The sequence below is a fragment of the Scyliorhinus canicula genome, chromosome 20, assembly GCF_902713615.1.
Source record: "Scyliorhinus canicula chromosome 20, sScyCan1.1, whole genome shotgun sequence".
NCBI lineage: Eukaryota > Metazoa > Chordata > Chondrichthyes > Carcharhiniformes > Scyliorhinidae > Scyliorhinus > Scyliorhinus canicula.
In genome coordinates this window covers 1,379,847-1,394,544 of record NC_052165.1, presented here as the reverse complement: position 1 = coordinate 1,394,544, position 14,698 = coordinate 1,379,847, and the positions used below count along the sequence as shown (strand labels likewise).

The 14,698-nt window shown below is 42.3% G+C and overlaps 1 protein-coding gene across 3 annotated transcripts in view; it reads right to left on the bottom strand.

Moving 5' to 3' along the window:
- Window positions 1-8,542: 8,542 nt before the first annotated feature.
- LOC119955311 (IQ motif and SEC7 domain-containing protein 3-like) overlaps window positions 8,543-14,698 on the bottom strand; it is a 662,877-nt gene continuing 656,721 nt past the window's right edge. Inside the window, exon 14 of one of the 3 annotated variants that reach the window (XM_038781396.1) lies at window positions 8,543-12,710. In XM_038781396.1, the coding sequence (XP_038637324.1) occupies window positions 12,276-12,710 (435 nt within the window). In that variant the 3' untranslated portion in view covers window positions 8,543-12,275. The remainder of the gene's footprint in view (window positions 12,711-14,698) is intronic. The other 2 variants (XM_038781398.1, XM_038781397.1) reach the window with 2 other exon arrangements.

The window sequence follows — 14,698 nt, the reverse complement described above, 5'->3', positions numbered from 1 at the left end:
ACAAACCATTAGTTTTTTTGATATTAAGGGGGCACAATGGGAGGAGCAGTGTGGTGATTATTTAACAATATTCAAACAATGGCAATATCAGGACCCATAGTTGCCGTGATGTGTCTGTGTAAGGAAGAGCCCGGTGTCGAGTGGATATCTTCAAATATCACCACCACGTCAACATGCCATACCTTTGTGTGATTGCACACTTTATAATACAATCCTAGAGTGAGTAGAAAAAACATCCCCTCTTATTGCATTGACAGGTTAATTTGTGAATGTGGTGGATAAATACTCCAAAAGCATCTCTAGTGCAGTGCTCCATTGAAGCAGTGTTGTGTTGTGTCAGAAATATCCCATCTTCAATCTTGAGAGCAATTGGGCAAGAGATACAGCATTCTGGCCCTCCTTTTACCCTTGGCTCAATTCGCAGACAGAGATCTCATTGATTTCTGCCTCAGGCAGTAAGATGTGAACCAAAATCACCCAGTTCGTGGCAGCAGAAAACCTGGGAGTCTGGCCTTCTGTAAAATCCAAACTACAATTTGAACTTTACTCACAGTTTCAATGAGCAAGAAATGGAGTCACTGGGCCCAGGGTTGGGGCTGAGAGTAACGGAACAATCTCTGTTCTGCTGACTTTCTCTCGATTGCTGAAGGTAAACAATGAGCTGTGTTTTACATGAAACCAAATGTGTTCTTACTGCTTTTGTACAGATGCCCCTCGGATAAGATTGTCTAAACAATGTTTTTGATGTTCTGCATAGCGTTACATTTTAATGTATCCCAAATAACCATAAGGTTCAGACTGCACCAATCCATTTTAATTAGATCCTTAGGGCTGACAGAGACAAGGCATTTTCAAAATACCAGTGCTGGTGATTCAGGACTCTGAGGTGAAAGGCCTGCTGCACCAATTTTCAGAAATGATTGCTTTGACACTCGATATTTCGGTAATGATCCCTGCCCTTCATCGCTGGGCTTCTAATTCTGTGATTGGCAGGAACCCAGCAGGGGAAGGGCTGAGCCTGGCGGATTTAGTCCATTGCCTGTGCAATTTGGAGATTGCTATGCCTGCTGAAAATCTGCACAATGAACATTTCATTCCAATCAGAGCAGCTTTTTATGAAAAAGTAAATAACTAAATGTACTGTAACTGGGAGTTTGGTGCTTTAAGTGAGAAGCAGAAAGTAGTCTGGTAGCTCCTCCGGCTTCTTCACATCACAATAATTGAGCAGAAGTTGCTGGAAGGACCAGCCTAAATGAAATTAATTTCAGAAATAATAATATAAATTAGAATAATATTCTTCTCACTGTGCAACTGATTTAAGCCTTTAACCCAGATTTGCTGTTCTGGATCAAATTAATACACTGACCTCCAATGATGAGAATCATGGTTTGCTATCAGCTGTAACTTTAAATATTTAAATAAACAAGTCACATTAGCCTGTGGAGAAACAGCCAAAGTCCACAGGGCAGTCACTGAATCATTACGATGGAATGAGGATGGGGAATGGACGACAAGGCAATGTGTTCCCCCAAATCTTTTGCCATTGATTGCCTCTTCACCCAGTGTCAGCTTGTGAACTCTACCCAAATTCCCATCCCCACGGCTCATTTATCTTTGTTCCTGATGTTTAAACAATTTGTTGACCGGTCTGGTTGTTTGTGACTAACATTGAGAGGAACCTATGGTAACAATTGACATTTTGGCTGAATCCCCAGTGCTATATCCCCGGACACCTGCTCCAGGAGAAAACATTCCTCGGAAGGATTTTTTCTTTTTTTTTTAAACACACATTTTCTTTAAAAATATAACCACAGCTGCAAACTTTATAGAAGCTGAATGACGATTCTGTGCTTTTTTTTCATTTAGGAAGACAAAAACTAATTTAAAAATAGTCACTAATTAATATAGCAGTAAATCCTCTATTATGAACACAATCATTCTATTTTACATCTTTGCTTCACACAATTCACGTAAACAACACACTCAAAAGCTTTCCAGTAAAAGTGCTTTCAATTGCAATACTCTGTGCCTTGAGCGAAGACAACGCTTGGAAACCTTTGGAAAAACTATAAACACAATTAAGTTGGACTTCATTTTCATGGCTGCTTCAATATTTAATATTAACGGGGCCTGCTGCCTCTTGGAAATGTACACATCTGGGATCCCACGGCATTTCTGCATTCACGGGCAATACATTCAGCAAAGTTGTCACTAAATCCTCAAATGTTACAAAGCGAAAACAGGAAACTAAACACTGACGATATCTTAATCCTGCCCTGCTACTATTGCTTAATGCCTTGAAACAATTGATCAGAGTCAGGTTGGGGCAGGAAGTTTTAAGTGGAACTTGCAACACAATAACATTGTGAGGTCCTCTGTAAATTAGGATCAAACCTTCTGTCATTCACATATGTTGTGATGATTTATTACTTTTTGAGTTTTGAAAGAAAATCATGTGGACCAGATACTTAACATATCGTCACACTTATGTCATTGGACATGATTGCAGAGGATGTGCTGGTGGCAGGAAGCTTGTTTACAAACAAGTGCACATCAGAAAAGTCACTCGCGATCTGAATTGTCAGCGTTCCTTCCCACTGACATACATTCAGAAAATGTGGCTGGTTATCTTTTTTTTCCAAAAATTTAGAGTACCCAATTCATTTTTTCCAATTAAGGGGCAATTTAGCGTGTTCAGTCCACCTCCGCTGCGTATCCTTGGGCTGTGGGGGCGAAACCCATGCAAACACGGTGAGGATGTGCAAATTCCACACGGACAGTGACCCAGAGCTGGGATTGAACCTGGGACCTCGGCGCTGTGAGGCTGCAGTGCTAACCACTGCGCCACCGTGCTGCCCCCTTGTGGCTGGTTATCTGGTGACCATCATATGTAATGGATGTTCACTCAGTACAAAGATTGGAATTAAAGAATATCTGATTCATAGAAAAGAGCGTCTGGACATTGAGGGAAACATGAAAAGCTCTTAATCAGTTCCAGGAATATGGCTTGGATGATGTGGAAAATTGGATTGACTTTTTGACTCTTTCACTTGGAGTCATAGAGTTATAGATGTTTACAGCATAGAAACAGGCCCTTCGGCCCATCTTGTCAATGCCGCCTAGTTTCTATCACTAAGTTAGTCCCACGTGCCTGCATTTGGTCCACATTCCTCCAGACCCACCCTGCCCAAGTAACTGTCTAAATGCTTTTTAAAGGAAAATTTGTCCTTGTGTTTCAAAGCAAGAAGCAAATTTCAGTGGAACCAACCATGGAACTCCACTTTCTGGAAAAGTAATACACTGAATTCAAAGACTGTGGTGGGAAAGAGGTAAAAACGTAAGACAGAGAAAACCCACTGACACCGTCACATCTCAGATTTGAAACCCCTAGAGAAATCCAAAGCAAAAAAAGGGACATTTATCACAAGTCCATCCAGTGGCTATGCAGAACCATCAGTTTATTCTTTACCCCATCCAGTGGCTATGTCTATGCAACCGTAGAACCATCAGTTTATTCTTTACTCGAAGGAACATTAATTACCTTCTCCAAATAAAACATAATCAAGAATTCATTATTATCTCTAAAACCCTCAGCCTTCCCCTTTGACAGGTACCACTCCAGCTCTCTTTGCAATGTGTGATGGACCTCAAATCAACCCACTACACAAAAGGTCTGTTTCACATTTTTACTGCCAGGGGAGGAGAAAAGCTGGTTCGTTTTCTCCCAGGCAACAATCAAGCAAAAATACAGATGCCAGTCCGTGTTATTTGCTCTTGATAGGTAACTTAACTGTGGTATCAACAAAACCAAAACCATGATGTTCCACAAAGTTTCTGATCATTCTTAAACCCTTCAATCACATTATTAACCTAATATTCCCCCATGGTAGCCCTCTCACAGCAGAATTAATCAATATTTGGAGGGGATTGTCTATAAATCCCAAGTTACGATGAAGGATTAACAAAAATAACATCCAACTTATGTATTTTTTTATAAACTAGCTACAGGTAAACCTGTGAACAACAACAACAACACTACCAACAATTTGTATTTATATAGCACCTTTAATGTCCCAAGGTGCTTCTTAGGAGTGACATCAAACAAAATTAACACCAAGTTACATAAGGTGATATTAGGGCAGATGATGAAAGTTTTGCCAAAGAGGTTGGTGTTAAGGAACATGCTAAAAGAGGAAAGAAAAGCAAAGAGGTTTAGAGAGGGGATTCCAGAACTTCGGGCCTTGGCAGCTGATGGTAGGGCCACTGATAATGGAGTAATTATAATTGGGAATGCTCAAGGGGCTCAAATTAGACATCTTGGGAGGTTTGGAGGACTGGAGGATGTTACACAGATAGGGAGGGGCAAAGTCAGAAGGGATTTGTAAACAAGCCTCAGTTAATAAAGGAAAATATCCCATATGTCTTCTTAACCACTTTATTGACCAGTCCTGCTACCTTCAGGAATCCCTGGACACAACAGTCAAGGTCCCTCTGCTCGTTTGCACTGCTCAGCATTTTTTGTGCATTCCTTGTCTTATTTACCTTATCCAAATGCATTAATTCATACTTCAGATTGAATTCCATGTGTCACTTTTCTACCCACCTGACACGTCCATTGATCACCATAACTTTCATCAACCACACAACTAATTTTTATATAATATGCAAAATCCTTAATTATACCTGCTATGTGGATTATACCTTAATTATACCTACGTTGCGTCTTCAAAACCCCCACTAATCATTACACCACGTCTTGCCACAGGGGCAATTTTTGATCCAGCTGCCACTTTCTCTTGGGTCCTACCTTCCTGGCCAGTCTGCCATGTGGGATCCTGCTAAAATCAATATAGAGAGTACCAACTTCACTCTCCTCACCAACCGTTATTGCTGCTCCCTCAACCAGGCCAGCGGGATGAGCCTGATACAGTGTAAGGGGTGCACAGGTGGCGAGAATGAGTGGGTTCTTTCAGGGGGTAGCAGGTGAGTGTGAGAGGTGTGAGCGGGAGCCAGCGAATCATGCGCACGTGTTTTGAGGTTGCGAAAAATTGGGAAGATTCTGGGTGGGAGTGTTCACGGTCTTAGCCAGGATAGTGGAGGAGGGAGTGGACCCGGACCCTTTGGTGACGATATTTGGGGTCTGAGAGAAGCCGGAGCTCATGGAGAGGAGGAAGGCCGATGTCTTGGCCTTCACCTGCCCTAATTGCACAGCAGCGAATTTTGCTGGAGTGGCCTTCGGCATCGCCACTGGGGGTAGCACTGTGATTGGGTGACCAGTACGACTTCCTGCGATTAGAGATGATAAAGTATGAGTTCAGAGGCTCTTCAGGGGGTTTGAAGAAAGGTGGGGGATGTTTATGACTGTGTTTGAGGAGCTGTTTATCGTGGGGGGGGGGGGGGGGGGGGGGGGGGGGGTGAAAAAGAGGAAAAATCTGTACAGACGGTTCAGTTTATTGTAGGGAAGCATGTTTCTTGGGGTGTTTGTTCGCTGTAACCTGTTGTGATACATGTTTGTAATAAAATACATTTTTTAAAAAACAAAAATTTCAACCAAATTATTCAGGCACAGTGTTCCTGAACAAACACATGCTGACTGCTTCAAATGAATCCAGACCTTTCTAAACAACAATTTAGAACGACAATGACTTCAGTTTTCCTAACACATATTTGAAGGATATTTCTGCTCATCCAGTGCTGAATGTTGGTCAAGTGATAATTTAGAGACTGTGGAGGAACCAAGAATATTGATGGTGAGGGTGAAATGGGTATAGCAATGTACATATGGAAACTGATGAAATGTTTCAAATGATGTTGCCAGGGTACTGCATGTAAATGAGAAATTGGAAGGGGCACAACTAGATCTTTGTGGGAACACCAGAGGCAACTGCTCAGGAATAGAAAGAGAAGCCATTGCAAACTCTACCAAGAGATAGATAAAAGTGGGACCAGGCGAGCTGGGTGACAGTGGAGAGGTGTTGGAGGAGGATGGTGTGGATAACCTTGTCAAAGGTTTCAGGCAGGTTGAGAAGGTCGAGGAAGGAAAGTTTAACTTTGGCATAGTCACAAAGGAGCTGTTTTGTAGCAAGGGCAGAAATCAAACGGAAGAGATTCAAACACGGGGTTCCGAGAAGATGGACAATGATTTGGGAGTTGACAGACTTTGGAGAGGAAAAGAAGGTTGTAGATGGGGAGGAATTTTGCAGGGATGGATAAGTCAAAACATAGATTTGAAGAGAGGGGTGATGATGGTAGATTTGAAGGTGAGGAGGGCAATATTTGAAGAGAGAGTTTGTTAACAATGTCAGCTATCACAGGGGCCATGGGTGGTCAGTAGTTTACTGGGAATAGGCTAAGCAAGCAGGAGGTGGGTATCATGGACAAGATGAACTCAGACAGTATGAGAGGTAATTGGGGAGAAACTGGATAAAGATTTAGGTTTAGGGATAGGATGTGGGTCAGATGGGGAGCAGTCTTGGAGAACAGTTTTTCCCACTGGGCTAGAAGAGGGAAGTGACAGAGGCAATTTATCGGATTATCTCAATCTCAGTGACAAAGAAGTTCATGAGCTGTTAGTGCTTGTTGTTCAATGTACAGATAGAAGAGGGAGGGGTTTAAGAAGACCTTTTGCAATAGTGAGCCAAAGGCAGAGATTACCTTTGCATTCCAAGTTACACTGGAATATATACATTACTGATCTGGAAGAAGGAACTGAAGGCACTGTTGCTAAGTTTAAAGATGATACAAAGATCTGACGAGGGTCAGGTAGTATTGAGGAATCAATGGGGCTGCAGAAGGATTTGGACAAGCTGGGAGAGTGGGCAATGAAGTGGCAAATGAAATACAATGTGGAAAAGTGTGAGGTTATGCACTTTGGAAGGAAGAATTTAGGCACAGACTATTTTCTAAATGGGGAAATGCTCAGGAAATCAGAAACACAAAGGGACTTGGGAGTCCTTGTTCACGGTTCTTTTAAGGTTAATGTGCAGGTTCAGTCGGCAGTTAAGAAGGCAAATGCAATGTTAGCATTCATGTCAAGAGGGCTAGAATACAAGACAAAGGATGTACTTCTGAGGCTGTATAAGGCTCTGGTCAGACCCCATTTGGAGTATTGTGAGCAGTTTTGGGCCCCGTATCTAAGGAAGGACGTGCTGGCCTTGGAAAGGGGCCAGAGGAGGTTCACAAGAATGATCCCTGGAATGAAGAACTTGCCATCTGAGGAACGGCTGAGGACTTTGGGTCTGCACTCGTTGGAGTTTAGAAGGATGAGGGGGATCTTATTGAAACTTACAGGATACTGCGAGGCCTGGATAGAGTGGACGTGGAGAGGATGTTTCCACTTGTAAGAGAAACTAGAACCAGAGGACACCATCTCAGACTAAAGGGACGATCCTTTAAAACAGAGATGAGGAGGAATTTCTTCAGCCAGAGGGTGGTGAATCTGTGGAACTCTTTGCCGCAGAAGGCTGTGGAGGCCAAATCACTGAGTGTCTTTAAGTCAGAGATGGATAGGTTCTTGATTAATAAGGGGATCAGGGGTTATGGGGAGAAGGCAGGAGAATGGGGATGAAAAAATATCAGCCATGATTGAATGGCGGAGCAGACTCGATGGGCTGAGTGGCCTAATTCTGCTCCAATGTCTTATGGAATTGTGAGCAGTTTTTCCAAATGAGAGCAAGAACCAATAATACCTTACAGCCAGATCTGGCAGTGAAATACTGAACCAATTGCCCACCAAGTTGGTTTGAATTTGCGACTCTTGAACATAAGTGAGCAGAAATGAGACTAGAAGGATTGGGCAGGCAGAGAGTAATAGTTTTAATGGGACAGACCAGTTGCTGTAGAATCGTTGTGGTAAATAGAGGGTCAAAGGTTAGACAGTTGAAAGTTTTGGAGGTACAGTTGTGAGTGAATTGGGAGAGAATTATTTCAAGAACAGAAGGAAGTAGGGTTGGGAGGGGGAATGTGGGTGGAGAGCAATATCAGGGAGATCTTTACTGTGATCAGTACGATGGGACTAGTGAGGTTGCTTGAGATTGCAAGATCAAAGAGGTGACTATGAAAATGGGTTGAGGAGTTTGTCTGGAGAACAATGGATGCAGATGGGAGATGGTATGATGGATTGAGATGGAGGATTTAATCATCGAGAATGAGAGGTCGCTCAGTGATGAATGAAAATCGCTTATTGTCACAAGTAGGCTTCAAATGAAGTTACTGTGAAAAGCCCCTAGTCGCCACATTCCGGCGCCTGTTCGGGGAAGCTGGCACAGTGCTGAGGCTAAGGGAGGAAAACGGTGAAGATATCTTAAGTGGGCGGCACTGTAGCACAGTGGTTAGCACTGTTGCTTCACAGCTCCAGGGACCCGGGTTCGATTCCCGACTTCGGTCACTGTCTGTGCGGAGTCTGCACGTTCTCCCTGTATCTGCGTGGGTTTCCTCCGGGGGCTCCGGTTTCCTCCCACATTCCCAAGATGTGCAGGTTAGGTGAATTGACATTCTGAATTCTCCCTCTGTGTACCCGAACAGGCACCGGAGTGTGGCGACTAGGGGATTTTCACAGTAACTTCATTGCAGTGTTAATATAAGCCTACTTGTGACAATAATAAAGATTGTTATTATTATTAGAAATGCTTATTTCATTTGGGAAGGCAGTAGAGAACATTGACTTTTAAAGAGTGGTGAGGAGGTGGATTAAGGTGAGGAAAAGCATCACTCTGTCACCGTGGCAGTCTTGATGGGCAGAGAAGGAAGATGAAATAAACTTGCTTCTCCCCCGAGAGTTCCCTTATGTTAGAAACCCTTTAAGTTGCATTCACGTTTCTGGGGACAAACTGAAAATGTACATCCCCGCTCTCTGGATTCACTCTGATTCCTCTTCAATGTTTCAGCTGTTTGCCACAGTGCAGAATTGCAGGGAGTCTTTCCATGAGCTTTTGGCTGAACAAGTCTCCAATTACTTTACTGCCCTCATGACCCTGGATTGCACAGTTTGAGCATGGACATCCCCACTACTCCTCCACAGTGACTTAAAACATCAGGAAATACCCTCGGTTTCCAACAGCCCACTGCTACGGTTTCAAATGGCAACCAAGCTGATAACTCCCAGAAGTGCAACTGTCCTTTATTGAGAATTACTGTCAGTTTCTTCTTTCAGTTTCCAACTAAACAAACCGTCATTTTTCCCCTTTCCAAATTGTCTTATTGAATGTAGAGCTAAGTATCAAGGTGTCATCATCCTTCAGAATCCTCCATTGAGGCTGTGATGGTGATACAATACTATACAAAGTAAGCCCTCAATCACAGGCTGCATCATGGATGATAGATTTAGCATTTACTCTGCCTCAGGTCTTACTTCATCTCTCGACTTCCAAGGACCCACCAGCTACATAAGACCCAAAAGCTGATACAGTCTCGTAGCCGCTTTTCTCAGCATCAACCAGTCTTGCCTGCTGGCTATGTCCTAACTGAATTCTCAAAGATAAACTCAGAGCAAGAATCTCACTAAGCACCACCCATTCCCATGGCAATGTGATATAAACAGCCTGTTCCCCAGGTAAAAATGCAAACTAACTACCTTTCAATTCCAAAGCTTTCCTTAATTCTTACCCCATTACTGGAATAACTGCAGACATGTCCCCAGTTCTCTAGCTAAATGATCTCACCAGCCCTGCTAGCTGTTGGTCTCTTACATTAACATGACCCTCAGCAGTTTAAGTGTAATAACCTCCAGGTTTGGTCAATTCTCATCGGATTTCTCATCAGTTCCTGTAGCAGATGCCCTCATTCTTCACAGTCAAAACTTTAATTTCCAAAACAAAAAGTGACATTCTGCAACAGATGAACCATAAGATAGTTTCCACAACAGAATGTCCAGTCACTTGTGAACAAGGACCTTGCCATCCATGAAGTTACTTTGTATAGTATTGTATCGCCATAACGGCCTTAATGGAGACTTCTGAAGGATGATGACACATTGATACTTTACTTAGCTCCTTATTTCAGAGGCCACAGAGGCTTTGACTTGTCAAAGTTCACAGGATTAGCACTGGGAGAGGTGAGTTGAATAGGAAGGAAATTGGCCAGACTAGACCTCAGTGGGTGCACTGTACGGGAGGGTTGGTGAGAGAGTAAGACGGTGCAACTGGAATTGCTATCCATACAGAGTGGATCAATGTAGGATGCCAAGAGAGGCACAGAGGAAAGTTGTAGGCTTGTCCAAGAGGGAGTCAAGCTTGATATAGAATGAGGAGAAAAGGAAGATTGCATAGTGCTGCCTGATTTGGTAGAAATTTGGGAGGGCAGATCGAGAATGTGAGAGGGGAGAAATGAAAGAGACAGAACGAAACGAAGGGCCTTGGAGAGGTTAGTAGAACAGAAATTTAAAAAAGGGGCAGAAAATAAAATGAAAACGGAAGTGATGGACTGGGATCTGCAGCAACAGCCAAAGCACACACAGTAATGGACAAAGAGAAAAATCAGTTTAGTAGGTTTGGTCACGTAGCAATTACTGGGATATATAAAGCTTGGCATAAATGTGGAGTAGAGAGGACACAATGTGAAATGTTCAAAATTCGATCAGATCCCACAAAAATAGTTTTACTTATCTTCCTGTTCTCATATATATTACACAAGTTACAACTGTCTAAATGTAGGTCAGATGCACCAACAGTGATTTTCAAACACACAGTCTATTCTAGCACATACTGAACCATGGACTAAAAAATACTGTCAATGTGGAGTATCGATTTTATACTGAAATGGTATAGTTGCCAGTTGTTAAGAGACTAAATTGTGATTCAATGAAAAGTGTGCATTATCGGACCAAAAATCATACTTCTGTCAAAGTTATCTATGTGACAATCATGTAACTGAGATCCTGGAATGCTTTCATTAAACTATCTTTTACAACACTATCGAACAATATGTAAAGTCAAACGTGACCAGTGTTATTTCACTCCAAAAGAATACTTGAAGCAACAAGAACCGATACTTTGACGAGGAGCACCATGTTTCTTCATCATTTGCTGAATGTACTGACATCTGCATCCCGCTGAAAATCGTTTCCATTACAGAGGCCTCTACTGCAGAATCTCTATTCCAATTCCATTGCTTCACCCACTGTTCTTTGAAACACAATGCAACTGTTCAAACCTTTTAAACTTTACGTCAGATGCTGCTCTACTGTTGTATTATCTACATTGCGGATGCGATAAGCGAGGTACTCCAACCAATCAAAATGTGAGAAAAGAAAATATAAAATTCCTGAAGATTCTATTCTAAACTGAAGTGATCTATAAATTCAGATACATTTAAAAACAGCTGTGCATGAAAACTCAATATAAAAACTTTCTCTGCTTTCTGGAACCTACCAAAAGCTTATTAACAGCAATGTTGTCAACGCAATCTGTGAATTGGGATTATCTACAGTTACATGGGAATGTTTCCATCAAAGCAGCCTTTACATTAGGTGAGTTTTACAATCTGGAAGTTATATCAAAGCTGTGCCCTTGCCTTCCAAAGATACACAATTCTCATCAAATGTTTACCAAACACGAGGTGCACGAGGAAATGAGTAGTCTGTTCTCGGGAAGTTGTTTCCTGGGTGTTTCTGTCTTCAAGCCAGGAAAAGTCCATTTTGATTTCTCAGGTACATGGTTGCTGTTCTGCTGAGGGATGACGAATGAATCCTGGAATCTTAACCCCTAAATTTCTACACAGTTTTACCACATACTGCGCACAGACAGGCGATGAAATACTCACGCTCATTTGTTAATCAAACACAAACAAATTGCTGAGTATTAAATGAAGTAGTAAGTTGCGATGATGAGCATTATAGTCTGACCGACTGAGGATTCAGCAGGTTTCCCAGTCTCGGCCAAGTCTCGGGTGAACAGAGGGAGAGAAGTGAGGGAGTAGCCCACACACCATTCAAATACATCTTCTGATAGATCAACCAAGTATTTGCATTGAAGCTGGTCACAGAATCGACCATGCCTTCTTCATTGACACATCCAGCACAGAAATGTAGGCGATGGGAATTACAGGGAAAGGACAGATAGCTTGGCATGGAAAACATTCAAAAATTAAAACATTATTTACACAGTATGTACAATTTGACAACCCACCAGAGATCTGAGTCACTGTGCTAAGAACAGGGCAAGATTACCATCTGAATAATGCAGTCATAGGGAAATGACAGATGGAATTTTCATTGGATAAGGACCCGTGAAATAAAAACAGACTTGATCTGGCTTTAAGAATGTTTTGTGTGAGGCTGACTACACTAAACTCCGTGATCCACTGGAGTATCTACGCCTGCGTACAAAAGGATTGGGAGGACAATATTGGTGAGGGTGGTTGTAGGGTGGGGGTGGAGGTGGCAGAGGTGGCTGATGAGCGGTTTTCACAGGTGTTCCTTGAAGCCTGTCTTCTTTCAGTTTGCGAGGTGTGGAGCTCGTGGAGTTGGTGTCTGTCCCCGTTTGGTGAGTAGGCGTCTCATTCTGAGGGGTGTCCACCGTGTCTGTTTTCACAGGGAGCACTATGAGGTTCACAATCTGTTGACACTGCAGTAATGTTTCAGGGACATGATCCACAACTCCTGTTACTGCTGAGTTTTCTTGCTTGATGTTAAGGAGGGTGCTTTGCTGGACTGCACACTCCTGGTTCCCCACTGAACTGTGCTGGTAGGTCTGAAGCCTGTTCTGAACGGAGACCTAGGTTAGAAACAGTCAACATATCAGAATATTTTCAGTGAATAAGCTGTTCTTGTTCTCCATGGTCACAAAGAGGAGACAATAACCAGTTTGAGATTTTTTCACTCTGTGCTTGGCAATTAATTCGTAAGATGTGATCTGACTTCATGAATATTTATTTTTGTTAAGTTTGTGGTTATTCTCGAATTATTTGGAATAAAGTTTCTGCTTTGTGAACAATCAGTGATTCAGGTGCATACTGTACCCAAATTTCACTCATTTTTTAATGTAAATTTAAAGTACCCAATTATTTGTTTCCAATTAAGGGGCAATTAAGCGTGGCCAATCCACCTGCCATGCACATCATCTTTGGATTTTGGGGTGAGACCCACGTAGACACGGGGAGAATGTGCAAACTCCACACGGACAGTGATCCAGGGCCGGGATCGAACCTGGGACCTCGGTGCCGTGAGGCTGCAGTGCTAACCACTGTGCCACCGTGCCACCCAAACTGCACGCATTTTGAAAAGTCTCTTTTTTACCCCGAGTCTCCACCCAAACTCACTTGTCTATTTCTGAATGCAAGATCTGCCGTGAATCTGCGCAGACAGGCAGTGTTTTAAAATGTAACTTTATCAAATAACATTTCCATTTAAAAATATTGTTTGATTACATAAGTGTTCATTTGGTAAGGTTTGATGAATACAATGGAAAACGGGAATACAATGGCAAAGATAGCATTTTATTAGGAACATAGAGGAGTAGACCATTCAGCCCAGCCCAGCCAGTCTTGCCATTCAGTTCATGGCTGTTCATGGTCAAGTCCACTTTCCTGTGATACCCCCATATCCCTTCCTGTCATTAATAACCCAGAAATCTATCTAATTCTGTCTTGAACATGCTCAATGATTGAGCTTCCGCAGTCCTCTCGGATGGAGAATTCTAAAGATTCACCAGCCTCTAAGTGAGGAAATCCCTCCTCATCCCAATCCTGAATGGCCCGTTATTCTATTCCATGATCTTTGGTTGTCGGCTCAACAGCCAGAGGAAACGTCCTGTACTGCATCTGTGAAGAAATCCATCACATCTAAGTAACCCGATTTTAAATCACTGAAAATGGCTTTAACCAGGTGGTTTGTGGAATGTCCCTTTTGTTTCGTGTTGACTGAAATGAGGCAGTCAAATCTTCCCAGAAAAGTTCAGGTCAATGGCTGTGTTTCCACCCAACAGGACCACTGAAAATCTCCCCCTGCACCTCTTACATTGTGGCTACAATGCCTAGAAATGACATCCACAGGTCACTTTCTCTAACTTCACACCAATTTTATAAATTGCTGCTGTTTGCAAAGATGACATTTTCTCAATCCCCTCTCTCCCACTTTAGTTAAAATGGCACATTGCTATCATAATCCTGGAATATAAAAACCAAAAGATAAAACCACCATTTGGAACCAAATCCTAAAGCAACAGAATGACCAGCTTCAGGGGAGAAGCTGAGCTGTGTTTTTATGACAGTGTAACCACAGCTAACTTCAGCGTTTGCCTCTTGTCATTTCCAGAAACAGCACTGTGATTATTAACACTTAAGCTCAACATGGTCGATATCACTGGTTAATGCCACAGGTCTCTTTGTATCACAGACTTATGAAATGAAATGAAAATCGCTTGTTGTCACAAGTAGGCTTCAAATGAAGTTACTGTGATGTAGTTCTGCTCAGTTGACTGAACTGGTCACAAATCTGTTGTGAGATAACAACCGGCCCAAAATTGCTTTAAAATAAGAGCAAGGCTAATCAGACTCCTGGGTATTTAAGTGCAAATGTTACTGTGTTTTCAGATGAAGACAGATATGTGATTAAAGACAGAAATCAAGAAATTGATGTTGGAGAGAGATGTTCTGCCAGTATCTGTCCAAGAATGGATTCTCGCTGTCTATCTCTCTATTCAAATGTATTGAATAGGGTGAAGTTGCTTTTTTTACATTTAGATACTAACTAAACTTCTCACAG